Source organism: Girardinichthys multiradiatus, chromosome Y (assembly GCF_021462225.1).
Source record: "Girardinichthys multiradiatus isolate DD_20200921_A chromosome Y, DD_fGirMul_XY1, whole genome shotgun sequence".
NCBI classification, from domain to species: domain Eukaryota; kingdom Metazoa; phylum Chordata; class Actinopteri; order Cyprinodontiformes; family Goodeidae; genus Girardinichthys; species Girardinichthys multiradiatus.
The window spans coordinates 30998031-31017529 of NC_061818.1; the positions used below are offsets into that span (position 1 = coordinate 30998031).

General features: G+C 40.4%; 1 protein-coding gene across 3 annotated transcripts in view; it reads right to left on the reverse strand.

Annotated features, from left to right (window-relative positions):
• Positions 1-19499, reverse strand: part of LOC124863695 (unconventional myosin-X-like) — a 49610-nt gene that overhangs the window by 7325 nt on the left and 22786 nt on the right. For all 3 annotated transcript variants that reach the window (XM_047358125.1, XM_047358123.1, XM_047358126.1), the window contains 5 exons: positions 12886-12980; positions 7521-7703; positions 6166-6323; positions 4057-4180; positions 3667-3964 (listed from right to left, as the gene is read on the reverse strand). In XM_047358125.1, coding sequence (XP_047214081.1) covers positions 3667-3964; positions 4057-4180; positions 6166-6323; positions 7521-7703; positions 12886-12980 — 858 coding nt within the window. The remainder of the gene's footprint in view (positions 1-3666; positions 3965-4056; positions 4181-6165; positions 6324-7520; positions 7704-12885; positions 12981-19499) is intronic.

Here is a 19499-nt window from a genome sequence, read left to right on the forward strand (position 1 = left end):
CCGCTGTGATCCTTCCTATATTCTCCTCTCGTCTCTTTGGCCCTTTCTGCAGCTTCCTGCTTTCTTGCCGCCCCTTGCTCTGCTTTCTTTCTCCTGGCCTATTCCCTCTGACAGCAGACATTCCCTGGGGGTTTCTCAGGGCACCGGGGGAGGGAAGGAGGAGTGTTTTTTGGCTCCAGTGCCGGGCTCCAGACTCAGCTCCTGCCCAGCTGCAGCCTCAGTGCTGATCCACTCAGAGAGAAAGTGCGTGAGAGCGACAGTGAGACGTATCAAAACACAGAGCCAGCGAGTTCCACAGTGTTATTATAAATTGTCATTGCATGCAACTGTTCCATTAGCTAGAGGGCAATTCCCAGTGTAGAAACACACATAGAAAACGGTGGTGGTTTGATGGCATGGTGTTGGAAAGTCTAGAGCAGGACGCTCAGCACTGCTAACAGCTTAGATAAGTAGACTTGACAGAGGGGTTAATTCAGACCTGCAAATCCAGCCCTCGAACACTGTTTCTGTCCTTGGGAGCATGTTAACAATGTGACAGCATATCATGCTACTATATCTAAACTAGTGGTTAGGGATACTGGCGCCTGCTTTTTGTCCAACGTCTAGACTCCATGTTCTCCCAGCCACTACTGTCACCTTCAACTTCCAGCCAAACCTGTTCTGCATCGCAGGCTCCTCCCCTTCACCAGCAACCAACTCCTGGCCTGATGTCACATTCGCTCTGAATCTGCTGAGTCTAATGTAAAATCTGACAACTACACTCAGTTCCCTCAAATCGTCAGCGTGGGACAGCATTCTCTTGTGTTTTCCACCTGTCCTCCAGAAGCAAACATTTTCTCCGAGATGAGTCAGAAAAATAAATTAAAAAGTCCCTCATTGTCTGCTTGTAAATGCAACAAGAAGATGAAAGGTGGTTTCTCCACAGTGAGTAGGATTTATTGGATCTATATTTACCATGACAAATCCACCCTGAAAACATCACTTGTAACAAATTACATAAGCAGGAAAAAAAATCCCAAGTTTTAGATAAAAATAAAAAAAAAGAGTATCATGACAGTCATTTACAATTAGACACAGGCCAGTCCATGGTAAGGTTTTAAACAGCTTGGTTTTAAAACCGCTGAAAATTTTCTTTAAAATTTTCTATGGTCTGGAATCATTCTAATGAGATGCCAAAAAAAGTGCCAGTGTTTTTTTCCAGTTCCATGGACCATATATGCTGCATTGGAGTTGTTTTGAAAGTCAGAGCTTGGAATGACTTCACGGCAGAGTTGAGAGAGTTCTAGCTGCAAGTAGGAAAATTTGAAACCAGCAAGTAAACATTTTATGCATTCGAACACAAAAGCAACATGTTCACAAATAGATATTTTACAGAAATAAAAGCTATCAGAAGTGCTAATAAATACTGTAACTATTTCTTATATTTGGTACAGCCACCGTAATTGGATACGAGACTTGAAGCTGCTTGGCGAGCTCCAGCCTTCCCAGTCAAAGATTCTGACTTCAGAGGAATTTCAACTGGGAACTTGCAAAGTATGACTTCCAAGCACAAAGAGAACTCAGAGTAAAACTACACAGTCCCACCCCAGTGTGTTGCTGCACACTGCTGGTCAGCTGGCTGAAAAGGGGCTACTACTGTACACTTTTTAATTTGCTTACAAGAAAGACAAAACTGCAGGCTTGCTAAACGAGCAGATAGCCTGACTAACAGCCAGATAATCTCAACTTGTTTTACTTGTGTAGATCCGTAAATAACAGAACATAAAAAAGGATAATATTGTGCACAAAAGTCACTTGAAACTGTTACATTTAGTGGGTGTTTATTTTAAATCATAACATTATTATTTATGTAATATTTATTCAATTAGATTATTTTTGCATCAGTAGGAGTAATGTTTTGCATATGTTTTTTGAGTAAAAGTAATTAGATCATGGTATACATTTTTATTTTGTATCAGTACAATGAAACTGTAGTATTTGACTCAGCTCATAATACCACATACAGGTCCTTCTCAAAATATTAGCATATTGTGATAAAGTTCATTATTTTCCATAATGTAATGATGAAAATGTAACATTCATATATTTTAGATTCATTGCACACTAACTGAAATATTTCAGGTCTTTTATTGTCTTAATACGGATGATTTTGGCATACAGCTCATGAAAACCCAAAATTCCTATCTCACAAAATTAGCATATCATTAAAAGGGTCTCTAAATGAGCTATGAACCTAATCATCTGAATCAACGAGTTAACTCTAAACACCTGCAAAAGATTCCTGAGGCCTTTAAAACTCCCAGCCTGGTTCATCACTCAAAACCCCAATCATGGGTAAGACTGCCGACCTGACTGCTGTCCAGAAGGCCACTATTGACACCTTCAAGCAAGAGGGTAAGACACAGAAAGAAATTTCTGAACGAATAGGCTGTTCCCAGAGTGCTGTATCAAGGCACCTCAGTGGGAAGTCTGTGGGAAGGAAAAAGTGTGGCAGAAAACGCTGCACAACGAGAAGAGGTGACCGGACCCTGAGGAAGATTGTGGAGAAGGGCCGATTCCAGACCTTGGGGGACCTGCGGAAGCAGTGGACTGAGTCTGGAGTAGAAACATCCAGAGCCACCGTGCACAGGCGTGTGCAGGAAATGGGCTACAGGTGCTGCATTCCCCAGGTCAAGCCACTTTTGAACCAGAAACCGCGGCAGAAGCGCCTGACCTGGGCTACAGAGAAGCAGCACTGGACTGTTGCTCAGTGGTCCAAAGTACTTTTTTCGGATGAAAGCAAATTCTGCATGTCATTCGGAAATCAAGGTGCCAGAGTCTGGAGGAAGACTGGGGAGAAGGAAATGCCAGAAGTCCAGTTTCAAGTACCCACAGTCAGTGATGGTCTGGGGTGCCGTGTCAGCTGCTGGTGTTGGTCCACTGTGTTTTATCAAGAGCAGGGTCAATGCAGCTAGCTATCAGGAGATTTTGGAGCACTTCATGCTTCCATCTGCTGAAAAGCTTTATGGAGGTGAAGATTTCATTTTTCAGCATGACCTGGCACCTGCTCACAGTGCCAAAACCACTGGTAAATGGTTTACTGACCATGGTATCACTGTGCTCAATTGGCCTGCCAACTCTCCTGACCTGAACCCCATAGAGAATCTGTGGGATATTGTGAAGAGAACGTTGAGAGACTCAAGACCCAACACTCTGGATGAGCTAAAGGCCGCTATCGAAGCATCCTGGGCCTCCATAAGACCTCAGCAGTGCCACAGGCTGATTGCCTCCATGCCACGCCGCATTGAAGCAGTCATTTCTGCCAAAGGATTCCCGACCAAGTATTGAGTGCATAACTGTACATGATTATTTGATGGTTGACATTTTTTGCATTAAAAACACTTTTCTTTTATTGGTCGGATGAAATATGCTAATTTTGTGAGATAGGAATTTTGGGTTTTCATGAGCTGTATGCCAAAATTATCCGTATTAAGACAATAAAAGACCTGAAATATTTCAGTTAGTGTGCAATGAATCTAAAATATATGAATGTTAAATTTACATCATGACATTATGGAAAATAATGAACTTTATCACAATATGCTAATATTTTGAGAAGGACCTGTATATTTCATCCCAGCCCTTGCATATTCCATCTACTTGAGCAGGTGTTTGGGTAGTTCTCACCTCTTGAGGTGGAACCGCAGGTATTTGAGCACGACGGACCCTGGCAGGAAAGTGCAGCTCATGCAGGTGAGGAGCTGCCAGTAACGGAGATGCGCAGCGGTGTTCGGGGAAGGCGTGTGGCTGGTCTGCTTCACAAGCTGACAGTAGACCTCATCACGGAGGGGCCGCAGGTCCAGGCAGGTCTGCAGCACGCCCTGGATGATGGGAACCGGCTCCCGCGCCAACTCCAACTGCTGCAGGCAGTTGAAGAGCTTCACGGCTTCCTCACGCACTGAGCCATAGCCCTTCCCATTGTGGTCTGAATAGATAAGATGGCACGGTACAGATGCTAAAATAGAACTTCACATATAGTTTTTGTTATGTTTAGCATAAAAAATCTTAAGAACTCACATGTGTGCTCCAGATTGCCATAAGGGAAAGGAAGCAGAGGAGCATGCAGAGGGCCCTGGGTGTATTTAAGGATGGTGTTGTGTCGGTAGATGTGTTCCACCACTTCTGGATTGAACTTATTCTCCTGTGTGAATACAAAAAAATTGATAATGTACAAAATCATATTCATTCTGTGGCCCTAAAAACAGTCGGGAGGGCTGTTGGCATCTGTGATTTAGTGTGTGTTTTCGTCCGTCTGGGGTGACCAAGGTCGATCTGACCGGGGTCACAATTCGGCTCTGGCAGCTTTCAAAGCAACAGGAAGGTCAAGTGATGACCCAGCACAGCACACTTGCATGACTGACACGTTATACTTTATCCTTCGGTGTCAATGGGTTGACTGTGCGTGCATTTCTGTCTTTCACTGTGTATGTGGATAGATGCCTTCCAGCAGTACAGATGGCTTCCACGCTACTGCCTCCAAGCACCTGTTGCTCATTAGTAACTTCGCAACGGCTCTGGCTTTCACTTGACTCTGCAACTCCTCCAATCGCTCCTTTTTTTTCTATCTCTCTCTCTCTCTAAGTCTGTCTCGCAGTGAAACGAGTCAGCTTTGCCCTCAGTGTGGCAAAGTTAACACAGTCTTCTGTTTATACGGTGGGAATAAGATGCTGCTCTGTGGTTGTCCTTGGTTGGATGCAGCAACTCAGCTGTATTTCAAAGAAAATACAGATGATAATGCTAAAGTTAGATCCAAAAATTTACAGTTTATAAATGCCATAACTCTCATTTATTTAAAATATAAGAAAATACTCTTGAGTCTTGAGAAAACTAGGTGAGATTCTTCAAAAATTAATAATTCCTCTTGAACTTTTTCACATTTTCCTCACATTGCAAAAATTCAAACTGTGTTATTAGAACTGGGTGAAAAGTTTTTGAAAAAGATCTCAAATGTATAATTTTAGAAATAAATAATTTTCCTTTCATTTTACAACTGTATACAGCTTTGTGTTGGTCTATAAAACACTCTGAAGGTTGTGATTGAAATGCGACAAAATGTGAAAAAGTGTCACCTACAACCTGGTAGGTGGATTAACAGGTTTGGGCTCAGCAATTGGTCTTTAGGGTTAGAAACCAGTTTGGACAAGAAGTGGCACTTTAGATATTTAGAGTTTTACCATCTATCACAGGCAAACACAGACCTAAAACACTGCCAGTTCTTGGGAGAATGCAGATTGGTCCAACGTAAACAAAATCCTTTGATTCCTTTTTCATCCTAAATGTAATTTAGACATTAAGACAATCGAATGTGAATGACTATGAAGTAATTTTTTTTAAATGGTGTTATTTTCTCTTCTTGACTCTGTTTTTTCAATCCTGTAACACATTTCCTTATGGCTACATTGCTTGTGCTTCAAACATTTTTCTGATCATTTTAATGTTTCTCATCTTTCATTCCTGCTCTCCTTTCAGTCTGCTAAAAAAGTGATGGAGGAGCCCTTTAAAGAGAGCCCTCTTCTTTCTTCCATATATAAGCTCGGACCGTTCTAGCTGAGCACACAGTGATAGACAGAGGCAAGTAGATTAACCACTTTCTTGAAGATTAGAGACTCTCGTTGGGAGATTACAGGGACAAGAGGCCATGCGAAAGGCTGCTTATCTGGACCCAGTGCTTCTTGCCTGGCCCTCATCCACCTCCTTTGCCAAAACCTGCCCCTTTTTTAACCCCCAAGGATGGACTGATGCAAGAAAGTCCCTTCTCTGCTGAATGAGAGCACAGCACAATTTGTTCTCCTGCAACTCAATGCAAAATGTATATAAATTGGACTCTGTGCATGGAAATTTAAGGTTAAATACCTGGAAATTTCTCCATCTTTAAACCAGCTTTCTGTTTTTGTATCCTGTTCTGGTTTGATGACAGAAAAAGAGTTCATTGAAAAGAGAAAAATGCTTCTAGAGTAAACTTTGGACTCCCAGAACGCCGTGGCCGTGTGGTTTCCATGATAACACAGAGAGGTGAATAATGAGCAGTCCCATGGCTGTTTGTGTTTGGTGGCTCTTATCACAAGTAGTTTGGCAGCAATTGTGTGCATGCTTACGTGTGTTTATTTTTTCTTTCATGCTACCCACCTCGATGTCTCGAATCAAAAGCTGTGTCGGAGTTTCCACCGGGGATTTGGTATCAATGATTTTCTGGATGGCGCAGGCCCAGTGCACAGCTTCATTGAAATGCTTGGTGTACAGCCTGTAGCAGTGCTTCCGTCCATAAACAGTAATGCTCCAGTAACCTAAAAAATAATAAATGACATGTCCAACCCGAACCTGATATTTCAGTGTAATTTAAGTAAAAAGGAAGTGGCGCTACAGTGACACCTAGACTTTCTTTCTCTCTTTCCCTGATTACCTCTCAGATTCACTGAGGATCAAATGTCAGACTGAGCAGAACCTCAGCCCACACCAAAACAAAACAAGAAGAGCTATTCTGCTGTAAGTCTGCCCTTGGAGAACAGGCAACGAAATTCAATTCAAAAAAGAAGAATCTTCCTACATGCTCAGAGGAAGTATTAAATATAGCCCTGTAATGGCTGTGTAGCTGATCCTCAGCTACACAGCCATTACAGGCTACCCTGGTATGCGTCGTGGTACCAAATCCTTCTTTGGTTAGCTTCTAGATAAAATACAGACCAAAAATTGAGAGTTTTATTAAAAACTGAAAAGCTTTGAACATGCTGGTGTGACGCTTTTTATTTTCTTAGGTTTGGTGCCTTTAAATTACTTCTACTGATAAGTGTTAATAATGTCAGAAGTCCTAATAGCGAACTACAGTCCCTCTGTAAAACAACATAAAGAAAAATCAATAGAGGAAGTAAAGATTTAATGCAACTCATTTGTGACAAATTTATCAGTGGTTTAGAGGAAACAGATCTAAAGTCGCTGTTGAAAATGCACTTCTGTCCAAAAAAGTCCCTGGGTGTAATGATTTAGCAAGAGTTACGTCTTGGCCTGGATTTAGAGAACAGTTCAAGGTGTTTTAAGTGGTTTTGGTTAAATCAGCAGGACAGAACCTCCTCTGCCGATGAGCAGCCGACCAGATAGGCAGACAGACAAACTTTGAGGGCGACACGAGTAGGGTCATCCCTGTGTCACACAACAAAGACTTTTCTTGGCAAATCTATAAATCTTTTGTTTTGCTTATCTAAAAAAGGGAAGGGGTACATCAAGGCTTCTAATTCAGCCCTGAGTCATGTTTTGGAAGAAAATGCAACAGGGACTTCCCAATAGTACATGTATGTGTCACACATGGGAAGGAAAAATAAATAACCAGATTTAACCTTTAAAAGAAACAAGGAAAAACTCTGTCTAATGATTCCCAGTAAGGAGTTAAAGCAGGTCTGGCTAAACTTTACATACATTCTTGGAAACCATACGGGTCTGCTTCTGGTTTTTTCTGTGCGCTTTCCAAGTATGAGGTTTTCTGAGCTCACCTGCTTCTTTGTATGTCTGCTTGTCTGGCCAAATGACGGAGCAGAGACTGGTGAGGACCAGTGTGCCCAGTCTCCGAGCGCCTTTCTCCGGCCCGGTGTAATAGTCGAGGGAATCGTGGCTCAGCACAAACCAGTAACGTCGATGCTTTATCCAGCTGCCAGCAACCTCCCGCAACAGCCAACCTTTTTTGACAGGAAACACCAGCATTATTTGACAACTTCAAAACCTCAGAAAACAATTTATCAAGAAAATAATTAGAAGATCTGCCAGCAGGACACAGTCCTAGTTGAGTCCAAGTTACTGGTTTTTTATATTTCATTACTTTACGAGTGACAGAGCACATTTACAAAACTATGCAAACACTCCCAAATATTCACAAAGATCAGATTTTTTTAAATGAAGGGTAAATACTCTGACCGTAGATCTCAGACTATAATACAACTTATACAAGTACTTGGGCTGCCTTTAAGTAGTCTTTAGAAGAGACCTTGGTATCAATTATTTGCTAAGAAAATCCAAACAAATTACAGGTAATATCTGTTACGAAAAGCTATTAAACACCCAGAGTCAAAGATAAGTTGTTCAAACATGTTGACATTTGCTCCTGGACATTTCTTAAAAAGGGAAGTGCAGTGGAGAAGGTTTTGAGTACTCCATATGCAAACTAAAGTGGACAATTGTGAACCTTGAACATTAACCGCTAAAGTTGGAACTTCCCAGCTCACACACGTTTCAGTTTCAGTTTCAAGTAAAAAAACAGCAAACTATAAAGCTAATAATGTATTTCTCAGGATTTTGTATTTTCAAAAACTGTATTTACATGTTCACTCTACAATAGTGTGTGTGAAAATTATTTAGATAAAAATTGTCAAAAAGTAAGACTTTTTTTTTTTTTTACTATGGCACCCATATTGGACATTGAGGTCAGTATTGGAGAGAAACACCTAAGTTTTTCACTTCAAATTCAAACCTCATGGGATTTTAATATGATTTTTTTATGATTATGGATTCCAGTCAAAACCTTAAAAATCTATTTTTTCAGAAAATTTGATAACATAAGGAAAATTACAAATATATTTTGAAGTCTGAAATGTTATGTTATGACCTACACCATCATGGGAAAGACTGCAGCAAACAGTCAATGGGAATGTGTAACCCAAAAAAGGTCACTGCTTAAGAAGCTAAGTGTTCTCAGAGTGCTGTATGCAGGCATGTTGATAGAAAGTTAATGGAAAGTTACCAAAAAGTGTAAAGGAAAAAGTTGGCTAAACAACAGGGATAACTACAGACATGATCCATAGTGTTTAATAAATCTAAATGAGTTTTACTGTTTGAATTGAATTGCAGAAATTATTTAAAGCAGAACACATATCAGGATGTGGCATCTCGTCTCATCAACTGACACACATAAACTGGCATCTTTAAAACACAGACATGTTGCACTGAGGTGCAATGATACAGGACATGATACTGGACTCCAGCATTGAGGAGTTTTATCAAGAACTTCGACACTCCTCAAAGCAACAAGTTCGGGAGCATGTCTTGGAGCGTCAGCCACCAACCAGGTGCAACTGGTGTGGAGTGATTTGGCAGAAAATAACACGCGTCTGACGATGTTGATGTGCGTTGTACTTTTCTATGATATTCTATTTTAAAATGTTTGTCAGTGTAGTGAGAAGAGGAAAACTTAGTTACTGTTATGAAAAGCTTCAGAACAACCGTACAAGGGGGTACAAATACAAGCAACTAATAGCATAGACATTAACTGTTGCATGCAGCCAACATAATTACCACTTTTGATGCTGACAGAGCGAGAGGAGAGAGTGTTACTGTGGCAGAGATGAAAAGGAAGGAGACAAAGAGACTACTGCAGTCATGCCTTCTGTACTTGCCAGGCCTGTCTCTACAATGCAATACTGTTGAGCTCCAAAAGCTCTGAGGATTTTTTGAGGCTGCAACAAAACAGAACCACTGTTCACAGTGAACTTCTCCCTTAGACTATGTGTGCAAATCATTCTTAATAAGTACTTAATCTGAGAGCAGATAAATAAGTAATCCTGGCAGATCCCGATTCAAATACTGCCTGTAGACAAACAGAGGAGGACTGAAGAGTTCTGGTAGCGGTTTGGGTGGTGCTCAAAGTTTATACAGAGAGCTGTCGAGAGCACAGAGTTGTTGTAGGCCACCTGGTGCAGTTCTAGGTGCCGTTTAATAATGGCAGCGGAATAAATACATGGGGACTTTATGTGAGAGCACCAGGCTCATGCACCCCATGTTGGGAGTACTTTTAAGAGGAACAATTAGGAAATAGACCGTCAGCCTCCAATCCTGTGAAAACTAATGACGCCACGATCAGCATCACAACTTCCTCTGCAGTCAGTAAGCTGTGTGCCACCTGTCAGCCAGCGTTTATTTAGCCGGCATCTTTCTTCCTTCTGTACTTGCTCTCTTCATATTTCCTTTTTAACCTTGCCCCAAAGTACAAAAATCCCCCTGCTTTGCTGCTGCTCAAAAATTAAGCTCAAGAGAGAACTGTGAGTCAGGGGGTGTATACTAAGATTCCTGTTTGAGGACACCTCCTTATGCTGTAAGTGGTGGTTTAGAACCTGTGTTAAAGCACCAAATAAAGCTCAAGTAAAAAAAAAAAAATTTAGGAGGTACTTTACACCACATCAGATGGGGTGCAAATCAAATCCCGGCATGAAATAGATAAATAAAAATCATTAGCTAAAGCAGGGCTGAGCTTGCCAACAGGCTGGATGTGGAACGGCTGAGACAGACGACCTGTCTGGGCAAGAGCATGGAGAGAAGGGCATGACTGCTCTGCTGACACCTTCATCACAGAGACAGGATGTCCCACGGATGCAGTGCTTTTTAGCAACTTTAACTGGTGTGATAAGAAAAAAAGCAGAGAAAGGCAGAAATGAGCAGAAGAGTCCTCAGATCCCCTTATGTATAACCCTCTCAGGCTCTTCCATCTGGATCCCATCTCTGTAGCCTGCTAATGTTTCCCCTGGGGGCCACGGCTCGCCCTTAATTTGTTTCATTTGTGACCTCTGACCTCTTAGTGCCCTGCCCCCTCAAACATGGATTGAGAAAACAATCTCCCTTTGTGTATTTCTATTTTTTTTTTCTGCAAGCCTCCAGCTGCTTCCAGAATACTGGATTTTTATTCCATGCATAACGTTACAGGAAAATACATTTAGGGGGGAAAAGAAACAACTCTGCTAGTTTCTTTGTATTTGATTAAAGCAAAGGAAAACATGTTGCTTTTTTAAAGCTAAATCAGAGGTAAAGGCTTCTGACTTGCCAAAGTTCTACCCAAGTAAAATCCCATACTATTAACTGACAGTGAAGTTTTTGAAATGTGTAAATGACAGTATGAACTTCACGTTTGTGCAAAAATAAACTTGCATAACCTTTTCTCTCCTTTTGGATCAGGTACATCCAAACAGCTAAGCTGCAGTTTACTAGAGCATGTAAAGCCATGCATCATGTGAGAAGTAATTTTAACCGAAAATCAACAAAGGTATGTCAATAAACCAATGTCAACATCTCTTTCTGTCACCACTCCATGGGTTTTACAATTCATCCTCACACCATAAGTCTATATCTGCATTGGCGGTGACCTATTTAAGATACTGGGGCAATTTTCGCCCAATGTACCCTCAGGATGTCTAGCTGGAAAAAAAGAGAAACAAACATGTGCAGGAAGAGAAATGCACTAATGGAGGCATTCTTCAAAGCCACATGGAGAAAAATGAGAGAGATTATCAAACACCCTCAGGTGTCCTTCATTGTGAGATGTGTGTACTGATGCAGTCTAGTGATTTCTGATCAAGTGGTGGTGCAACGATTGGAATCTTGGAAATAATGACAGTGTTGCAGGAAAACACTGTGCCTTGCAAAAGTATTCAAACTCTTTGAACGTTTTCACATTTTATCAAGTTAAAACCACAAGCCTCAATGTATTTTATTGTGTATATATATATATATATTTATAAATAACGCTGGTTCATTTCATGGGCTAAGGTGAACCACCATCCCACTAAGCCAGCGGTCCACCGGGGATTTCACCGGTTGCCCTGTATGCCAGTTTGCCCCTGGTTGCGAGTCACTTCACTAAACGAAGACCAAACACATTTTAATCAAGAATGCACCAGAAACCGAAACCTGAGTCCAGTCTATGTGAAAACAAGTCCAGGCTTAATTATGCAAGGATATTTGGAAAATACCGGCTCGTTTTGCATCTGGTTTCATTCCTGCCGCTTATAAACCTTTGTCCTAGTTTTAATCTCTTTACAGCCTAAAATAGTATGTATTTAGCTCCATCTATTTTCCCCTTCATCTCTGACCAGCTTCCCTGTCCTGGCAGAAGAAAAGTATTTCCAAAGCATGATGCTGCCATTACCATGTGTCACCATGGTGGTAACACATGGTAGGCCAGAACATTGCATTCTCTATTTACTAATGAGGTGACGTCTGAAGGCAACGGGTGGCACAGGATTTCATTTAGGAGGAGCAAGAGTAAAGGGGGATCAATTCATATACACATTAAATTTTAAAGATATTTATTTATAAAAAAACAAGTATTTTTCTTTCACTTCACAATTGTGCACTTCTTTGTATTTGTTTATCACATAATAGCTCAAGAAAATACTACGATGTTTGCATCTGTAAGGTGAGTAAATGTCAAAAAGTTCAAGGGGCATGAATACTCTTACAAGGCAATATAGCTCCACAGAAAACCTAACTTGAGAAACAGAGGGTGCATAGTGAGGAGGGCAAGCCAGAGATGCATGGCAACTGCAGTCAGAATTAGGCAATGTGACTGTGTCACTATTCCAAACAGGAAACACAACACATGCAAGCAACAGCATTTTAATGCTGCCTATTAGCAGAAGTAAAAGAGAAAACATATTTGCACAGAAATATCTCATGAGATCATTACTCAAAAGTACTAGACATGAAAGACTGATGCCAGTAACTCTCCTTACATAAATATAAGTGACAATCTGGATCATGAAACACGTTCCACAATTAACTACAAGAAAAATCATAATTTAGCACATTAAGGTGTTTCTTCAGTGTTTAAAACAATTTAGGGTTGATGTTTTTTTGATTTGTGAAATTTAAAAGGACACACATAAGAGTTCATCAAAACTTTCAGGAATTTTCCAATAATTTTGTCAATGGTTCTATTAGTTCAACATGCAAAATGATTCATATAGCATCAATGTAACACAAGTAGGAAAAATGAAAGTTTTGATTATAATGCCTTTGCACATATTGTACATCTTATATGAATAACTGAATGCACTGATTGATTGATGATTAAAGGCTAAAGGGATTTTTCAGACTCACCTTTTACTATCAAATCTGGGTCTTCATCCACACCCATCCCTTTATCCTCACTGGTTGGTTTCTTCATTTTTACAGGTGACTGAGAGACAGTGTGCCTGTGCAGAAGAGCAGAAACAGAATGTAAATAACTCAGCATCCCTCTCAGCTCAAGTCTTCCTCAATAATTGGAGGGTTACTGTAACTGGCTCAGAGACACACTGCTGGCTGTGACTTCCAACTTCCAATCACCATGCAACTCTGCCAACTCGCAAGCCCCTCACATATGCTTAGGTGGAGAAGGTCAGGCAGGGGGGACTGAAAGAAGTGCTACAAATATCCGCCGTCTCGTGTTTTCCCTCCCTACCCCTTCCGTAGCACGCAACCTGCGAACGCACACTGATTGCACTGCGAGCAGCCGCGGACAGCTCGAGTCTTTTTTATCACTTTGGATGGCCAGCCAAACAGGCGACTGAAAATAAACGTGACAGGGCGACGCCGGGCTGACTCTCGGCCAGCCAGCTTGTGCCGGTCAGAGTAAAGGCAAAAGGTTCAATAGGTCAATGTCTTAGATGGTTAAAAGCAAAAACATCAAAACCATCTGTAAATCTGCTGAATGGCTGCTCTTTCTCTTGCTGATGTTCCACCCATCAAGCAGCTACCACAGCTACATTGTTATAAACAGCACCTTCTTTAGCATCTTGTCAGATGTTGTGTGGTGAAACTTGTATATATTTCTTTGTTTTTATGATGTTATGGAAATTTGGAAAAAAATCTTTGCCTACCTGGGTTTTATTATCAGTTGTTTTATAAATCATTAAACAGCGTATGCTAGAGCTGGCTTCCAATTCAGCAGAGGGGTCAAGGATCTCTTTTTTGTTGTCGTCTTTATTTGACATCTGGAAAATCTTAGATACAGTTTAAATCTTTAATACTTGGAAAACTCTGAACTAGAATATTATCCTTCATATCACAGCGTACCTAAAATTTTATAAAACTTCAAAACAGGAATGTTTGGCATCTAAGCCGATCACAGTTTAAGAAGCATAAGTACAGTTAAAAACCCAGACATATATGGTTGTGAAATAAGAAGTAGCATGGTCTTTTTCTGGTTTTTGATAGGGTGTACAATTGTCTGTAAGAAAAACCAAAATGCTTAATGAGTTGGACAAAAACTCAAGTTTTTATGTGGTAAACTAAAAACAAAGGTTCTCATCTGAATATATATAATAAAAGCTGCTTGTTTTGGAAATAGAGATTTTTATCTTTTAAAAGATTTGCATAAATTCCATGCTTGTCAAGACTCCTTAGGAAACCTGCTGTTATCTCAGACCAAGGGCAGTTTTCAGTCTATTAGACAGCTGAGCAGCTTAATCTCTCCTCGTTTATTTATAAAATAAGTTGATTATTTTCTCCATTTCCTGAGTAAAAATGTGAGGTTCAAGACTTCCTGTCCTCCTCCTCCCCCTCTGACCGCCTCCTGGGATTACTGGAGAGACATATAAAGTGGGACCCGCTTCCCAGGGTCATTGGCCTTCAGTCACCCAAGCCTCCATCAGCTGATTTATGTCATTATCGATCATATAAGTGCAGAATGTTCCTCCACACGGAAGGCGATAGTAATCAATAAATCCCAATATAGCCTTATCTGCTTAGACTTATCTTACTGCAGACTGCTGAGGCCATTTCCTTAATTTTGGTGAACTCTGAGCTGATCTGCAACATTTTGTGACACAGATTCTCAAAGATGCAGGGACATTTGGTTTCTTTATGATCCAATTTGCAAATGGTGATTGCAATACTGTGGTCACTCTAACCAGTGCTTATATTCAGACAGTAGAACCAGTGAAGCTGGAAAACGTTCCTTTATGTATTTGGAAATAGATATAAAGTGTGTTGTAAAAACAGAACAGAGAGAAATTCGGGACTCTGTCATCTCAGGTCATATGGTGTCAGTATGCCTGCTTGCTTGATGCAACTGCTGGGTATACTTAAATGCATTAAAATAAACACAGAAATATGATGACATCTCTTATTTGGGGTTGTTAATGCGCCCTACTGCATAGCAGAGACACCCAGACAGCTTAAACTGGATGTAGACAGTATGTATAGAAACACTCCCTGAGGGAAGCTTGTGGTCTGGCATTCACAGTGCACATGTTGAAGCAGAATTTCTTGACTGATGTTTGCTACTGTTACAACGCCAATATATCAATTTAGCATACACAAATAAACTCATTTAATGAGAAGCCGCCCCTGGAGATGCAAACCTGAGTCACCGCTAGAGTGCCAAAAACGTAGACCATCTCAAATGACTAATTAAAGCTAAATTCTAAGAAGGTAAACCCAAAATGACTCGCACACAAGAGTTTCAGGCAGAAACAATCAGTTTTGCAAACTAAAAACACCTTTTAGGTCTGCTTTTGCTTATTTGAAAAAAGCTAAAACAGAACCCTCTGGGTTAGAGATTGGTCAGTGGCCCGAGTGGAGAAGTGCGGGTGCCTTTTTCCAAAAGTGATGACAGAAAAAAAGCAAAAAATTAACAGATTGATTGGGGCTTTGTTAGAAGCACTTCACCAATCTGTGATGGTGAGAAAGTAGTTAACCAAAAAGGAAAAGCTCTTCACCTATAGTCCTGCCCATTCTCCAACCCTCACCTGCTGTATGGTCATGACATTTGGATTATGTCAAAAATGATTTTCCTCAATATATTAATCCTGATGTAACCAGGTCTCATTTAAAAAATATACTTTTAAGTCAGATTTGCTGTTCATTATGGGACTGAGCAAACAGGAAGAGAGAGGGGTTACTGGAGGAAAAGGGGACTTCATCAAGCCCCATTTTCAACTTTAAACAGCACAAAATGCCTGACCTTTAAACCGTATGCTGCTTGTTACAGAGTCTGCTGAACTACTGTATCCAAAAATAAAACATAAAAATCAAAGACTTCTTGTTAATGTGGAAAATCAGCTAAGTACCTTAAATTGCTGATTTCTGTTGTCAGCATCTCTTATCAGGAGTCATTTAATGTTATTTCAAGATAAACTAATTTGTGATTGTTTCCTTACCAAACATACTAATAATGGGCCAAGCAGAAAGAATAACATTTAATTGCATTACCAAACAAACCGAATAGAAAATTTTAAAATGAGTGGCATTGTTAAAATGATGACAATCAGATAATTCTTTAAAAGTGTAGGTTTTCTGAGGGTTGTTTTAATAACAACGGTGTACAAAAGATTTTAAATAGTTTTTTGAGGGTGCTCTAAAATATATAGTGCCATAAAAAATTATCTGTGGATTCCTTCAGTTTTAGTTTTTTTGCGCATATAATTCAGATTAAACAAATTTTATAAATACAAATTTAGTTTTCACATGATGATTTCACCAAATGGATAAAAAGCTAATCAACAACATTGTTTTGGTTCACCTTCATTCACCACACCCAGGCCTGATAACGGACCTTTGAAATCTAGAAATTACCTAAACAGAACCTGTCTCACAACTTGAAGTAGGTCAAAAGATCTCAAAAAGCAACAAACCATGTTAAAAAAAAAAAAATTATTGACATCCATCAGTCTGGAAAGGGTTACCAGTAAGCCACAGTGAGAGCCAATATCCACAAAAGAAGTAAACATGGGACAGTGGCAAATCTTCCCAGAACTAGCAGGCCTTCCAAAATTACTCTGGGAGCATGCTAATAACTCATCCAGGAGGTCACCAATGAACCCAGACCATCACCCAGAGACCTGTAGGCCTCATTTGTCTCAGTTAAAGTCACTATTCATGATTTAATAACAAAAGAGACCATGCAAAAACTGCATTCATGGGAGAGTTCCAAGGTATAAACCACTGCTGAGCATGAAGAGCAGTGTCACATTTGCCAGAAAACATCCTGATCCATGATCTTGAAGAGGTTTTGGGAAATATTCTGTTGTCTAGTAAGAAAAAAGTAGTATTTTCTGGAAGGTGTTCTCTGTTACATTGGGTGTTAATCTTAAAAAAGCAGTTCAGAAAAAGAACATCATACCATCAGTCAAACATGGTGGTGATAGCGTCATGATTTGGGGCTGCTTTTCAGCTTGTTCTCCGGGGTCACTGAATTAAAACAATTCTGTGAATAAGAGCAGGTCAGAATCCCCCTACAGTGATGTAAAAGAGTTGTTTTTGAGAATGTTTAATGGGATTTGTGGCCCTCAAGGGTGGGACAACCAGTCATACGGTTTGGGGGGCAAATACCAATTCACATAGGCCCAAGTTTGTCCTGATACTTAATTACCCCTCAATAAATCAAATAACCCTTTTTCTATCCTCATCTCATCATATTCTGATATTAAAGTTTGTTTGAGAATCTGACAGATTTAAGTGTGAAAAAAAGTGAAACAGAAGAAATTTGTAAGGGATCAAACACTTTTCATGGTACTGTATATGTATTAAAAACTGTCTAAGTTTAGGGGAGATGTTTGAGCATAATTCATGCGATGGCTTTGCATCTCCACAGCTGTCCAACAGCCCCTCAACCTCAATCTAACCTCCAGCACTGCCCCCATCTACCACCCCCACATTCCCAGAAGCCCTAGCAGTGGTGATGGGGCCTTAAGCAGGAAACTTCCTGTGGAGTGCAGGAAACAATTTGATATGGGGATTAGGCAGCATGGAGAACAGAGCGAGTACACATCTACAGACAGCACTTCTCCTACCTCCTTCTGCCAACTCTTCCCTCCAGGTATAAATAAACTCCGCAAGAAAGCCAGTGTTTTATCATATCACCGCACATCTGCTGAAACTTGAAATGTGATAAAAATTATGAGATGTGCAGTTTGAGATCAGCACTCTTAGCCCCTGTACTTTCAGAGACACAAACATGTTTGCTGTTATGCTGCAGCAGGGAGCTGTGCAACAATGAACAGACAGTTTAGGAAAGTGAAATGGAAAATGCTGGCAGGCAAAATCCCTTAGACTAAATCAGATGAGTAAATAAACTTCTGGCTGCTCCACAAATTTAGTAACACAGGTCAAGCAAAATGACTCGCTTATTTTTGTATAAACCCACAAAATAAAATGAGATCGGTGAAGCAACTACATCCTGAAGAACCTTGCAGGTGTGCTCAATTAAAACTAGGAACCATCAGGGTCACTTGGAAGGAGATTTACTGAGAGATTTACATTCAGCTGTTCCATGCTGGCGGACGCATCAGTTTCAGGTGGACCTCACTCAAAGATGCATGCATACGAAGTCTTTAAGAAGACTTCTTATCAGCTAAAGGAGATAAGGAGTATGTAGATACATGGGAAGAAAATAAACACATTTTAGCTACTTCGGTGAAACTTTTCCTGCCTTCCTGTCTCAAACATATATAATCTTATATATGACAAGTAACAATTATTCAGCAAAAAGGAGATGACAAAAAAAACTATATATTGCTACCATTCTCTATGCTTGTGAAATGTAGGGTCGTATGAGTTCCGCAATGTGGTAAAAGTGGATAGAATTGTGCAATTTCACAAACAAAATGGAATCCACTACAAAACATGAAATGTTGGAGAATTCGCTCATATCAGTGTGTGAGGAAAGCAATATTATAGTTCTTGATGTAATTTACCCACTGCAGCCCCCTCTACCTGTCATTACCTGTTTAGGCAGGGCTCAGCTCTCTTTTCCACACACACACACACACACACACACACAAAAAAACAAAAAAAAAACAAACAGTTGGCCACGGCGAAAAAGTTCGAAGTCCATTAAAAAATTAGGAAAATCGAAGCCTGATGGCAAGTTTAGAGCAGAACAAAATGTTTTTTATGAATTGGGAGAACAACCTTTCTGCAAGTTTGACCTGTAAAAAAAAACATGAATGGACCACTAGCAGTCAACAAGTCACATCAGAAACAGGGAGAAGAAGCAGTCCAGCGTGAGCCAGTCATGCCTGCAAAGTCTTGCAGAAGTGTGGGTGTATCGAAACAAGGCATGTTGTGATTGACAACTCATAATGACATGAGAAAATGACAACTAAAGGTCTTGACATACCTCTCCGTGTCCATGTAAATGAGCCGCTTGGACCTTTTGAATGGGAATGTACCCCTGTTCCTACTATTTTTAGCTCAGCTGAACAACCGCATTCAACTTGGTGATACAAAGGTTTCAGTTCAGCTTCTTAAAGGGGGTGATAATGTGCTGGTTTATACACCGTCTATTCAGAAGAGGAAAAGAACCCAAAAGAAGGAATAAAGGTATTTCTAAACAGAATATCCTTGGCATCTGAGAGATGAATTATCTAAAATAGAAAAAGCGGCAAAGCTCTCCTGTACTGTACTTCAACAAGGTTTATTTTTTCTTCTGCTTGTGATCTAACCCACAGTTTTCTGTTTCTGCTATGGATTTGACACCACCCTCTGACTAGGAGTATATTGTCCCTGTCGGCTTGCATTGCTCAGCAGGTGGTTGGAATCGGGTGATTTACAGGCAGGCATAACAAGATGAATCTGAGAGTTGGTCCAAAACAACCCTGATCCATCAAGGCCTGGGCTTTACTAGCCACCAAAATGTGTCCTGTTGTAACAGACACCAAGATGTTAGCTAGTTGATGCCTCAATACTTATTTATCTGGCACATCCCACCGATGCTCGATTGAACTAAG